Source organism: Oncorhynchus keta, chromosome 30 (assembly GCF_023373465.1).
Source record: "Oncorhynchus keta strain PuntledgeMale-10-30-2019 chromosome 30, Oket_V2, whole genome shotgun sequence".
In the NCBI taxonomy this organism is placed as follows: Eukaryota; Metazoa; Chordata; class Actinopteri; order Salmoniformes; family Salmonidae; genus Oncorhynchus; species Oncorhynchus keta.
In genome coordinates this window covers 34,572,633-34,585,901 of record NC_068450.1, presented here as the reverse complement: position 1 = coordinate 34,585,901, position 13,269 = coordinate 34,572,633, and the positions used below count along the sequence as shown (strand labels likewise).

At 42.0% G+C, this 13,269-nt stretch overlaps 1 protein-coding gene across 2 annotated transcripts; it reads right to left on the bottom strand.

Annotated features, from left to right (window-relative positions):
• Positions 1 to 4,364: 4,364 nt before the first annotated feature.
• LOC118363104 (arrestin-C-like) lies at positions 4,365 to 12,958 on the bottom strand. Of its 2 annotated transcripts, XM_035743816.2 has the most exons (16): positions 12,829 to 12,958; positions 11,597 to 11,630; positions 10,410 to 10,440; positions 10,119 to 10,179; positions 9,846 to 9,890; positions 9,537 to 9,730; positions 8,791 to 8,850; positions 8,598 to 8,674; positions 8,355 to 8,490; positions 8,053 to 8,137; positions 7,747 to 7,819; positions 7,456 to 7,593; positions 6,444 to 6,551; positions 5,949 to 6,002; positions 5,754 to 5,783; positions 4,365 to 5,029 (listed from the first exon to the last, which is right to left on the bottom strand). In XM_035743816.2, exons 2-15 carry the CDS (start codon positions 11,602 to 11,604, stop codon positions 5,771 to 5,773), a joined length of 1,083 nt encoding a protein of 360 aa, XP_035599709.1. In that variant the 5' UTR covers positions 11,605 to 11,630; positions 12,829 to 12,958; the 3' UTR covers positions 4,365 to 5,029; positions 5,754 to 5,770. The 2 variants fall into 2 exon arrangements, with proteins under 2 accessions (XP_035599709.1, XP_035599708.1); XM_035743815.2 differs by lacking the exon at positions 5,754 to 5,783.
• Positions 12,959 to 13,269: the final 311 nt, after the last annotated feature.

Here is a 13,269-nt window from a genome sequence, read left to right as displayed (position 1 = left end):
ATGGATCTCTCTTGCCCGGAAATGTGCCACTAGTTCATCCCAACTGTTGTGTGTGCCTTATATGTGCTACAGTCAATTATGATTGCGTTTCATATCTTGGCTAAAAGATAGCTCCCAAAAATGAGTTAATGTAATTTTTGCTATATTAAACACATGCTTATTATGTTATTGTGTTTTGGAGCAATTGGGGGTCATGTTAGCAGTAACTGCATACTGTGAAACCAAGTTAAATACAGGCCATTTTTCTCATTTCCACACTATGATCAGTTACTGCATTTTTGCTTGGTACTCTGATGGCACAGCTTGCGCTGCAGTACAGCACCCTTAACCACTGCGCCACCCGGGAGGCTCCAAAAGGCTTCTTAACAGCTTCTACCCCCAAGCCATAAGACTCCTGATCACCTCATCGAAGGGCTACCCAGACCCCTCTTTTACGCTGCTGCTACTCTCTGTTTATTATCTGTGCATAGTCACTTTAACTCTACGTACATGTACATATTCCCTCAATTACCTCAACTAACCGGTGCCCCTGCACATTGACTCTGTACCGGTACCCCCTATATATAACCTCACTATTGTTATTTTACTGCTGCTGCTTAATTATTTGTTACTTTTCTTTTATATTTTTTACTTATTTTTTCTTAACTTCTGAAACCACTGTTGGTTAAGAGCTTGTAAGTATGCATTTCACTGTTGTATTCGGTGCATGTGACAAATAACATTTGATTTGATAAGATTTGATCCGCAGACATGAAATGCTAGCCAACCTACTATATCAGGTAAATGGAAAATGACAACGTATAAGTGTGATATCAGGAAAAGATATGTGCTCAAGTTAATGTTTACAAAAGCTAACCAAACAAAAACATAATTACTTTTATGATAAGTGTCTGAGTCGTCATGTGCATTAGTAGCACAATTTTACATTCATTTTTACTTACACTTGTATGTTGACTTCTCCATATTAACATTGGTTTTATGTTTTGGCTGACTTTTCTTAGCGGATAGACAATCTGGACCCTCTCTTTGTAAAATGATCTGCCGAAATTGTTGCAACCCCTATTACCTCTTCAAAGGGGGTGACACGCTAGACCCAAACTGCTACAGACCTATATCTATTCTATCCTGCCTTTCTAGGGTCTTTGAAAGCCAAGTTAACAAACAGATTACCGACTATTTTGAATCTCAGCGTACCTTCTCCGCTATGCAATCTGGTTTCAGAGCTTGTCATAGGTACACCTCAGCTACGCTCAAGGTCCTAAATGATATCATAACCGCCATCGATAATAGACATTGCTATGCAGCCGTATTCATCGACCTGGCTAATGCTTTCGACTCTTGTCAATCACAACATTCTTATTGGCAGACTCAACAGCCTTGGTTTCTCAAATGATTGCCTCGCTTGGTTCACCAACTACTTCTCCGATACATTTACATTTACATTTAGAGTTCAGTATGTCAAATCGGAGGGCCTGTTGTCTGGACCTCTAGCAGTCTCTATGGGGGTGCCACAGGGTTCAATTCTCGGGCCGACTCTCTTCTCTGTATACATCAATGATGTCGCTCTCGCTGCTGGTGATTCTTTGATCCACCTCTACGCAGACGACATCATTCTGTATACCTCTGGCCTTCTTTGGACGAGCTTCAAAGCCATACAACACTCCTTCTGTGGCCTCCAACTGCTTTTAAATGCGAATAAAACTAAATGCATGCTCTTCAACTGTTTGCTGCCCGCACCTGCCCACCCGTCCAGCATCACTACTCTGGACGATTTTGACTTAGAATATGTGGACAACTACAAATACCTAGGTTAGACTGTAAACTCTCCTTCCAGACTCACATTAAACTTCTCCAATCCAAAATTAAATCTAGCATCCTATTTTGCAACAAAGCATCCTTCACTCATGCTGCCAAACATACCCTTGTAAAACTGACCATCCTACCGATCCAGTGCCATCCGTTTTGTCACCAAAGCCCCATATACTACCCACGAGCCAACGAGACCTGTATGCTCTCGTTGGCTGGCCCTCGCTTCATACTCGTCACCAAACCCACTGGCTCCAGGTCATCTACAAGTCTCTGCCAGGTAAAGCCCCGCCTTATCTCAGCTCACTGGTCACCATAGCAGCACCCACCTGTAGCACGCGCTCCAGAAGGTATATCTCACTGCTCACCCCCAAATCCAATTCTTCCTTTGGCCCGCCTCTCCTTCCAGTTCTCTGTTGCCAATGACTGGAACGAACTGCAAAAATCTCTGAAGCTGGAGACTCTTATCTCCCTCACTAGCTTTAAGCACCAGCTGTCAGAGCAGCTCACAAATCACTGCACCTGTACATAGCTCATCTGTAAATAGCCCATCCAATCTACCTCATCCCTATACTGTATTTATTTATTTATCTTGCTCCTTTGCACCCCAGTATCTCTACTTGCACATTCATCTTCTGCACATCCTACCATTCCAGTGTTTAATTGCTATATTGTAATTACTTCGTCACCATGGCCTATTTATTGCATTTACCTCTCTTATCCTACCTCATTTGCACATGCTGTATATAGATTGTCCTACTCTATTATTGATGGACAAGTTTATGTTTGTTTATTCCATGTGTAACTCTGTCTTGTTGTATGTGTCAAACTGCTTTGCTTTATCTTGGCCAGGTCGCAGTTGCCAATCAGAACTTGTTCTCAACTAGCCTACCTGGTTAAAAAATAACAAAATATATAACAAAATATAAAAATAAAATAAAAATTGGACCAACAAAACAAATAGCCGCGGGGATTCCCCCAAGGGCATAAGGCGAGTGTAAGTGGAGGAGTGTGTGTCTTTAATGAGTTCAAAATGCAGCCCAATGGACAAGTCTTCTTATTTGATAAGGTTTAACAGCGGTTGGCATCTGATAAACTTTGCATTACCGCCACCTACTAGACTGGAGTATAACTACCTTGTACTGTGCTTAAAAAATATATTTATGAAAACCAACAAATCCCCTATCATCTAACCCTACAGTCACAAAATGTATTTCACTTGTTGGCCTATCCCTCAGTATTGGTACAGATCTATTACTCACACCACTCCTCTCAGGATCCCTCCCCTAGACCAATCTTCCTCTCTACATCCTTCAATGCCTCAGCATACGACAACTTCTGCACTACTCTAACCCTGGAAACCTCAACCTGCCTCTCTCACACGGGACATTTCTGAACCCCAGCCCCATTGGGCACCCTTACAATTACCACATACCACTACTTTCCCCCATGCTACACATTCCTTTGTCTCCTGCCCTTCTGCACATTTCTCACACCTAGGAACCTCCCTCCTACACACTGCTGCCACATGCCCATAAGCTTGACACCTGTAACAACGTAATGTTTTCGGCACAAATGCTTGTATGGGATTACTTCTATATCCTAACATCACTTTGTCAAGCAAAGACTCAACATCAAAACTTAAAAGGACAGACAATGACTAATTTGTTTCACCACTCGTGCCACCCTGTCTGCGTCTCACCAAACAACGAGCATCACAAACACTGGGTACATTCACCGCTACCCCAGTAATCACTCCTTTCAATGGCACCCTTTTCTTGAGAGCAGAACAATTCACATCTCTTGTCCCCGTTCGTTTAACACGGAGTGCCTGCTACCTATGACCAGCAGAAACACAAACAGTTATCACAAGAGCACTTTTGGTTACTTTTACTGATTCCACAGCACCCAACTCTTGTTTTCACCCACCCTGAAACCATAAATGGATCAGCCAAAAGGCATGGCTCCACTTTTTCCAAAAATGTCATTTCTACCGTCACAGACTCCTCTTTATCCTGACCCTCGGTGCAAGCAACAATGAACAAGTGATGGTGCTACAATTTGCTTTGTTGCAACTTATATCTTATGTTGTAAAATGTAATACATAGCTAATGGTTTAAATGTTCTGAATTATTCGACTGTGGGCTTATGTGACTGCATTAGTCCTAGTCCATGTGTGACACGCTAGGAACCATAGTTTTGGTCCACGTTTCCCAGGGTCCCTAATTAGTGTGAAAGATATAAAATCACTGCGTTCCAGTTTGCACTTGTGCTTGTCATTTGTTTCAGACCCATTTGAAGCCCCATGCTGTCTTGATAATTGTTTGGGGGGTGTGGTTGATTGTGTTCAGACGTTGTTTGTTTGAGGTTGACAAAATGCAAGAGTTTATTGCATTGAAAGACATGCAATTGGCCCGACATCCTTTGTTGGTTGCAGATTGTCATGTGTTTGGAATGGCTTTGATGGCTGTTGGGAATTGCTTATCATAATCAGAGGAAAGAAGCGGTGAACTAACAGAAGACAGTGAGGAGATACACTAAAGATTTGACACAGGAAGTAGGAGGTGAACATCTTTTTATTTTTTTGCTGTTGAATAAGACATGATCCTGTGTAGCTCAGCTGGTATAGCATGGTACTTGCTATGCCAGGGTTGAGGGTTTGATTCCCATGAGGGACCAACATGAAAATGGATGCACTCACTAAGTTGCTCTGGATAGGTGCATTTGCTAAATGACTGAAATGTAGAGTGCCACAATCAGGGTTCCCCCACAGCCTGCTCCCCACCTGTTCATATAACTTTCAGATGCTGGTACAGTTCCTTTTGAGATACCATCATGTGTGCAAAAAAATAAATAGCTGTTATAGCTCTTTATTGTAGAGTTCAATTTAAAAAGCAAATCAATTTAAATTATTGAAATGACTTTTGAACCTATAGTGGCTAGTAATTAATTGTATTTCGTTCAAGGGGACTCAGAGCCCTCATCTATCTGCTATATGATGCCATCCCAGTGTGCCCTCATCAGTAGGTGTAATGTTGATGAAGGGTCTAAGCAAGAGAGAAAGCAATATTGTTGTTGTGATCCTCTTGGGTCTCTGCTATATGTTATTGGTGCTTAGTTTCTTTGGTGTCAGTTGTCCTTTCAGCGAGTCTGTTGCTGTTGCTTTTACTGATCGTCCTTCTGCATCTTCTGTTGGGGAATCTACTCAAATTTGACATCCGTTCTAAAGGGGGAGACATGGACAAACAACATCACATCAGCTATCTGAGAAGGAATTGCTTGAATACGTGGTTGTTCTGTTCAACAGTTTGTCTCTCTTTTTGAGTCCACTATCAAACCATGATATCTTGTGCATTGTACTACAGCAGTCATAGCCGTGGGAAGTAGGGGTGTTGAGGGTGCTGCTGCAGCACCTCCTCCCGAGTGGCGCAGCGTTCTAAGGCACTGCATCTAGAGGCGACACTACAGAACATGGTTCAATCCTGGACTGTATCACAACTGGCCGTGATCGGGAGTCCAATAGGGTGGTGCGCAATTAGCCGGGGTTGTCTGTCATTGTAAAATAAGAATTTGGTCTTAACTGACTTGCCTGCTTAAATAAAAAATAAAATATTTATTAACTATTATTACCCAATCCAAAACATCTTCCCGCGGCCATGACAGTGGTATCTCTATATCATCCTAATTGGCATATGTATCCAAGTGTATGATCGTTCAGTAGCACAATGCACAAGCATATCAAGAGGATACATTGTGTTGACATTGTGCACTTCTGTAAGAGCTATTTCTATACCTTGACAGTATATCCAATGAGCAACGATGGAAAAGGTTTCTTTAACTGCAACTATTTCAACCCTTTCCCACTATTACCAAATAATCATGTTTTTGTATCCCTTGAAAGAAGTGAATATCGGGCCGAAAACATGTGACTTTGAGAGTGACCTCACCTGCACCACAGAGGCATTTATTCCACTGGGCTGCAGTTCATAAATGCACAAACACACATAAGATCAACATTCTTATGGAAACAATTAGAAACTATAGACTCAATGGAAAACTGAAATTGTCACGCATGCCAGAATATCATCACGTATGAATCCCCCATTTCACACTGATAAACCAGGTGGTAGAGTCATACTTACACATCTGCAGGTTTGGGAGACATCAATACCAAAGGTAATTCTACTCCGACATCACTGTGGCGAAACAAAATGTACATTATCAGTGGGCAACATAATCATGTTTCTCCAACAAAACCATTCTGACATTCATGTACACCTAGTGACAAAACATTACGAACACCTGCTCTTTCCATGACATAGACTGACCAGGTGAAAATGATCATCTCTTATTGATGACACTTGTTAAATCCACTTCAATCAATGTAGATGAAGGGGAAGAGACAGGTTAACGAAGGATTTTTAAGCCTTGAGATATGATTGAGAAATGTGTATGTGTGCCATTCAGAGGGTGAATCAAGTGCCTTTGAACAGGGTATGGTAGTAGGTGCCAGGCACGCCGGCTTGTGTAAAGTACTGCAACGCTGCTGTGTTTTTCACGCTCAACAGTTTCCCATGGGTACTCTGTGTTTGTCATGTAATAAAGTGCACATGTCATATATCAACTCCTGTTCTTACCTGGCTGTTAGGCCTCCCAAGAGGCCTCCGCTGGAGACCAAGAGGTTCACCTTGATTTTGTAAGTAACTAAGATTCCCTGCATTCCTTTATCCATGCCAGGACGAATGCTAGGAGAGGGGAGGACAGAACAGGGATGGGTTACCTCAGGCTTTTCGACGATAGATGATGATGCAGAAATGCTTTTTTTTAATCATCATCTACAGAAGGAGAGCGGGGTGTGGTGGAGATACACCACCGTTCAAAGGTTTGGGGTCACTTAGAAATGTCCTTGTTTTTGAAAGAAAATATTTTTTTTGTCCAATAAAATAACATCAACTTGATCAGACATACAGTGTAGACATTGTTAATGTTGTAAATGACTATTGTAGCTGGAAACAGCTGTTTTTTTAAATGGAATATCTACATAGGCGTACTGAGGCCCATTATCAGTAACCATCACTCTTGTGCCACGTTGTGTTAGCTAATCCAAGTTTATAATTTTAAAAGGCTAATTGATCATTAGTAAACACTTTAGCAATTATGTTAGCACAGCTTAAAACTGTTGTTCTGATTAAATAAGCAATACAACTGGCCTTCTATAGTTGAGTATCTGGAGCATCAGCATTTGTGTGTTCGATTACAGGCTCAAAATGACCAGAAACAAAGAACCTTCTTCTGAAACTCGTCAGTCTATACTTGTTCTGAGAAATGAAGGCTATTCCATGCGAGAAATTGCCAAGAAACTGAATATCTTGTACAACGCTGTGTACTACTCCCTTCACAGAACAGAGCAAACTGGCTAACCAGAATAGAAAGAGGGGTGAGAGGCCCCGGTGCACAACTGAGCAAGAGGACAAGTACATTAGAGTGTATAGTTTGAGAAACAGATGCCTCACAAGTCCTCAACTGGTAGCTTCATTAAAAAGTACCCGCAAAACACCAGTTGAGCTTTTCTTTCAAAAACAAAGACATTTCTAAGTGACCCCAAACTTTTGAACAGTAGTGTATGTCTTGGGTAACTCACTGACTCACAGTGTGGTAGAAGCCAGGTTGGTATCTTCATCCTTTAGTCTGCCGTCCACAGCCAGACCACGCTTCTCTTTGTTGTTGGACAGAAGAGGGATCACCGTGAACGTCTTCTCCAGGGTGGATTCTCCTTTTACTTCCTCCCTGCGCAGGACGACCACACAAACAGGACATTGGGATTCACCAACAGTGAGAATCAAAATACACTTTATTGTTTGACTCAGTATTGGGTTATAGACACATGGTTTAGTAATTCTACATTACAGTAGAAATGGAATGAATGTGTTCTTGACTTACGCAAATTCTTCATTCAGAACAGTCTTGGTATATTTGTCTGCTTGGTAAAGCAGCACCTCTGTTGTCTGGTCAACTGGTCAGAAAGATGTGTGTTGGTCAGAAACAAGAGTTGAAACACACGCAATCATGACAGAGAATAATATATATATTTGCAGACATTTTTCTCCAAATCGACTTACAGTCATCTGTGCATACATTTTACGTATGGGTTGCCCCGTGAATCAAACCCGCAATCCTGGTGTTGCGAGCGCCATGCTCTACCAACGAAGCCAATCAGAACAGAAAACCACTTTTACGTTGACTCACTTGTTATTTTTATTTTCTTCACCACTTTTGCGGTTTCATTGTTGATTTTGACTTTTACAGGGATTGGGTCTCCATGGAAATAGAGCTGAAAGTCACCAAAGGAAAGCAAACATGTTCAAATAAACAGGTATCATACAGAATGATCCATCAACAGAAAACCAGCACAGTAATCAATGTTCTCCTAGGCTGACAGGATACAAGTCTAATCAATGTTCTCCTAAGCTGACAGGATACAAGTCTAATCAATGTTCTCCTAGGCTGACAGGATACAAGTCTAATCAATGGAAGGGCTACAGGCCTACCTCCTTCTCTATAGAGGCCTCCAGGTGGACTAGCTTGTCAGACATCATGAAGTTCTTGCTGATGTCAGCCTGGGGTCCAGCAGGTATTGTTCCTGGGGCAAACTGGATCTTACGAATGATCAGACGGCAAGTGTCCCTGACAGGAGAGAGGAAGAGAGGGAGAAAACCATCAGAACACACACTCATCTGATTACTGGCAACAGCAAATGGTATGCACAGTAGTGGAATTCCACTGATACGCACTTCTTGTTAATTTTCTCATCAGGGTCGTCTGCCTCATTGGCGATGTAGGCTTTCACTTCATAGTCGACACCACAAGCCTGCAGAGGTAAGAAACAAAGGAGTGATTTGTCTTTGATGAAATGATAAAATCGAGAGAGTGAAAAAGAAGAAATAGAGAGAAGATTAGAGAGAGAGCGAGAGGAGAAAAACGTACCTTGCCGACATCCTCTGGTGCAGGCTGAAGGCCGACTGAGCATGGTAGGTTGGTATCAATCTGAAACGGACAGCAAGTAAGAAGTGATCAGGTGTGGATAGATACAAACCAACAGGCTAGGATGTCCATTTCCTTCAAAGGTACAATGTAGCCATTTTTATCTCAATATCATATCTGGGTAACAATTTAGTACATTACTGTGATTGTTTTCAATTGAAATGGTATTAGCAAATAGCAATTTCTCAAGCAAGAATCTTGCTAATCTTGTCTGGGAGTGGTCTGGGTAGGGAGGGGAAAACTGAAAACTATCTGTTATTGGCAAAGAGGTATGGAACGGTCTTTGTTAATGGTCTATGAACTCATTTACTTAATTTATTTAATTTACTGCTGATGTCACCAGGCAGGCCAAAACTCCCTCTCACCAAAACATGCTGAAATTTCAGGCAGTCTTACACTGAAAGGGCTTTATCATCATTTTACCAATTTCACAGTATTATTCCAACTTCACAGTGTATATATAAAATCTATATAAAACACAGGAAAATCAAGTTTTGGACTGCACTGGGCCTTTAATGGGAATGTCCATTGTGACAGAAGTCTTTGATGTGGTTTGCAACATCAGCTAAGAGTGGGGACCGAGATTACACGTTGTGTGGCTGAACAGTGAGCTATGCACAGACATAGTATCTTTTTTATGTGATGCCGTGTGAAGGATGAGACAGAAGGAAAAACACAGTGAAACTCACATTGAAAGTGAAGGCATGGCCTTGGTCCTCACATTTCTTCAGGAGGGCCTCCTGCATGGGGGTGTTGGCTGGTTTGGTGCCAACAACAGGGTAGATCTGCTGCCTCTGTATCCAGATGTCTTTTCTGTAGTTCATCCCGATCAGGTCCAGGTCGTCACTACCATAACGGAAGGAGCATGCTAGATACACCCATACTGCAACGAGATTAGAGATAGATCTTTGATATCAAGACGGAACCTCGATGGGCTGAATTTGACTTCATGCATCTTTCCTGGTTCAATAGATACAGTGAAATCAACTAAATGTTACCTTTCCTGCCTTCAAGTTCAGCGGGGTCAACCTTGATCACACCATCTGCAAGAGAAGATATATGTATGAAAAACACACACACACACACACACACACACACACACACACACACACACACACACACACACACACACACACACACACACACACACACACACACACACACACACACACACACACACACACACACACACACACACACACACACACACACACACACTAGTCCTAGATTAGTAAAGTGCAAAGATATTCAGAGATAACTTTATAACACACCGACGATATCAACAGTCTCCACATGGTCCACGAAGTCTCTCTTCCCCAGGTAGAGAGCAATCTGGGAAAAGGAGAAAGGGATCGAGAGACGTTACTTCCTGTCTGTAATCAACACCATATAGATAGGCCTAATCTCAGTTATCTTGATGGAGCCTGAGGAATCGCAATGCCGTTTGTAAGTTGGCTCGGTTAGAGGAAGCCTATGGATTCCTGCTCTGGTATGCGATAAGTGCATCAGAGCAGGCCTCGACCAGTTTGTCTCACAGCTATGATGTCAGAGGGGGTCCTTACCGATCCGTTACCGCTGGTCTTCTTGTAGATCCTACAGAGAGAGGGTGATATGAAGTTTAGACACTAGATTGGATTCAACAAATCTGTATCATGCAATATAACTATTAATTGTGTCCTCCATTCATTGTAGGACACATGTTGTCTTAACCTAAACCCTGTCATCATTAGAATCTTCCATAGCCTGGTCCCACATGCCCTCCGTCTAATTCCACTTAGTGGTATTAGTTAGTTATCGTCCCTAGTGGCAGTGGGTCTTTACAGTCTTAAAACTCACTGCACTTTTTGTGATTGCTATCCTTACAGAGCCATCCCAGTACGTTGCTTAGTGACCTATCCTAACTGGCCTGCTGTCAGTTCCAGTTGAATTAAAAGATGAGGCCTCTACTCCCCCTCCCTCCATCCCCCCCTCCTCCCACTGAGGCTCTGGATCGATTAGTACCCAGGGTGGCATGAGAGCCACTGGCATGACTGGTACAGCCAGCTATCTTCACGTAACAATGAGGCAACCACAGGTCTGTCTGAAGGGGAACCTGACCTATGCTTTGATCTGGTCACAACAGAGACACTGCTGAGGGTGACTCCACAATGACTTGCATAGCATAAACATTTTCTCACAAATGTTTTTTCATATGGTATCTCATAATATAATCCTATCAGTTCAATATTCCTAATATCCTTCTTACCTCGCCGCATCGCTATTTGCCTATTTGCTCACATCTTTGCTCGTGTTTGCTGTTAATTCTCAACTGCTCCATTCCGGATCTAATCCAGAGATGATCCGTCAGGTTCTTTCTGGATCCTCTTAACCTTAGAAGTGTCACACATCCTTACATGACACAGGCAATGTGCTAAAGGTAGCAAAGTAATTACATTGACATTTTCGTCATTTGGCAGACTCTCTTATCCAGAGCGACTTACAGGAGCAATTAGGGTTAAGTGCTTTGCTCAAGGGCACATTGACAGATTTTTCACCTAGTCAGCTCTGGGATTCAAACCAGTGACGTTTGGGTTACTCGCTCTTAACCGCTTGGCTACCTGCTGCCCTAATAGATATTCATAATCTAGCGTCTCTCTGTTCTGTGCCACAGTCTATGGTTTAGTATGTTCTGAAAATAAACTCTACCTCTATATATCTGTAGAAATTAGTCGTTTTTGGTATGTGATTGGTGAATTTAAAAGATACTCACTTTGCCATGTCTGTGATTAATTGGATGAGGTTGTCTGTAGAGGTAGAAAATACAGTTTAATGAAATGTATTAGGATACAATAACAAGTAACACTCTTCCAAATGAAATAAGAGTCCTCCCTGGTTGCAAATTAGTGATATGGTGGAAGCTGGACAATTTCAGCAGAAATAAACAAATTAGTATTTGATTTGATTAGTCTAAACCAGTGTAAACATGATGCATTGGTCCCTTAATCTGATTAGCTACGCTGGTAATTAGACAGATCAAATCAAAGACAAATTACCCCCTGGGCAAAAACTGCTTGAATCAACGTTGTTCCCACATCATTTCAACATAAAACATTTTTGGGGATGATCTTAAATCAACGTGGAAAACTGGTCGGATTTACAACAAATAGAAATGGTTTTTTTTCACCCAACTTTTAACCCAAATCCAATGGCACGTTGACATTTGTTGTTGATTTCACATTGAATTCACGTTTAGTTGACAACTCAAGCAAATGTAAATCAAAAATAGACCTTGAATTGACGTCTGTGTACAGTGAGTAGTTTGTTCCTACTCTTATTTGCAACCAGATTTAGCTAATGCCGAAATGAAATTGGCTACTGCAATGTAAATATGCTTAAAATGAGCTCTGTCCGAGATAACTCTCTGCACTATCTATTTCTGACCGAGGCTGCCATTGTCAATACAGGTGACATATTCTTAATATTTCAAAACGGACACATCACATGTCCTGTACATTCAAAGAAGTTGGTCAAATCCACCATGTTCTACAACAGTTTTTTGATCATACTCTGTGCCTAGTATCAGTTTTAAAGACCCTTGATAAATGATATCTGCAATGAAAGGTTAAGACAAATGTTCCTTCCCATTCCATGACAACAAAGCAAGGTGGGCAAGTCCAGCCCTGGGCAGCCTCAGTGAGTGTAGGTCGTTGTTCCAGTGCATCCCTAACCAGAGCAGGGCTGGAAGACAAGCTTGCTCACACTGTTACCCATTTTCAATCCTTGCAGTAAAGGCTACATGGCTCGTCCATCCATCTCCTAATCAGTCATTCCTAGAGTCAGCGTGATAGTTATCACTTAAGATATAAATTAGATGCAGTTTTCTGAGATGTTGACAAGATAAGATGTCATGCACAATATGATCCCCCACGCATGATGTCATCGTTCCCCAGTAGGCTATGCTGTTGATAACGGCAGGGTCCGCCGGTCTTGCGTTGTACTCACCTCAGCGTCTTGACTGTGTCTGTTGTCTGGTGTTGCTGTGTCTGTAATCCGCCACTCTGTGCCTGTGTAGCGAGTTTTAGCATCTACCACCTTCCGTCCTCCACCTTTATACTTCGACCTCTCAACCTCGCCACCCTCCCCTTGGCTTCCCCTGCCGTTATAAGAAGCTACTTTTAGGCCATATCCTATTAATTCATTAGCTGGCTGAGTTTTTTGGGCTACAACAGGGTTACAAATAAGCAGAGAAGGTGACTTAAAAGGATTAAATCCTGAGTAACTTGTTGTTGAATAGGTGGGTGTAAGGAAGGGGGCTGTTTGGTTGGATTAAAGGGAATGTGATCAAATCAAATCAAATTGTATTGGTCACATACACATGGTTAGCAGATGTTAACGCAAGTGTAGTGAAATGCTTGTGCTTCTAGTTCTGACCATGCAGTAATA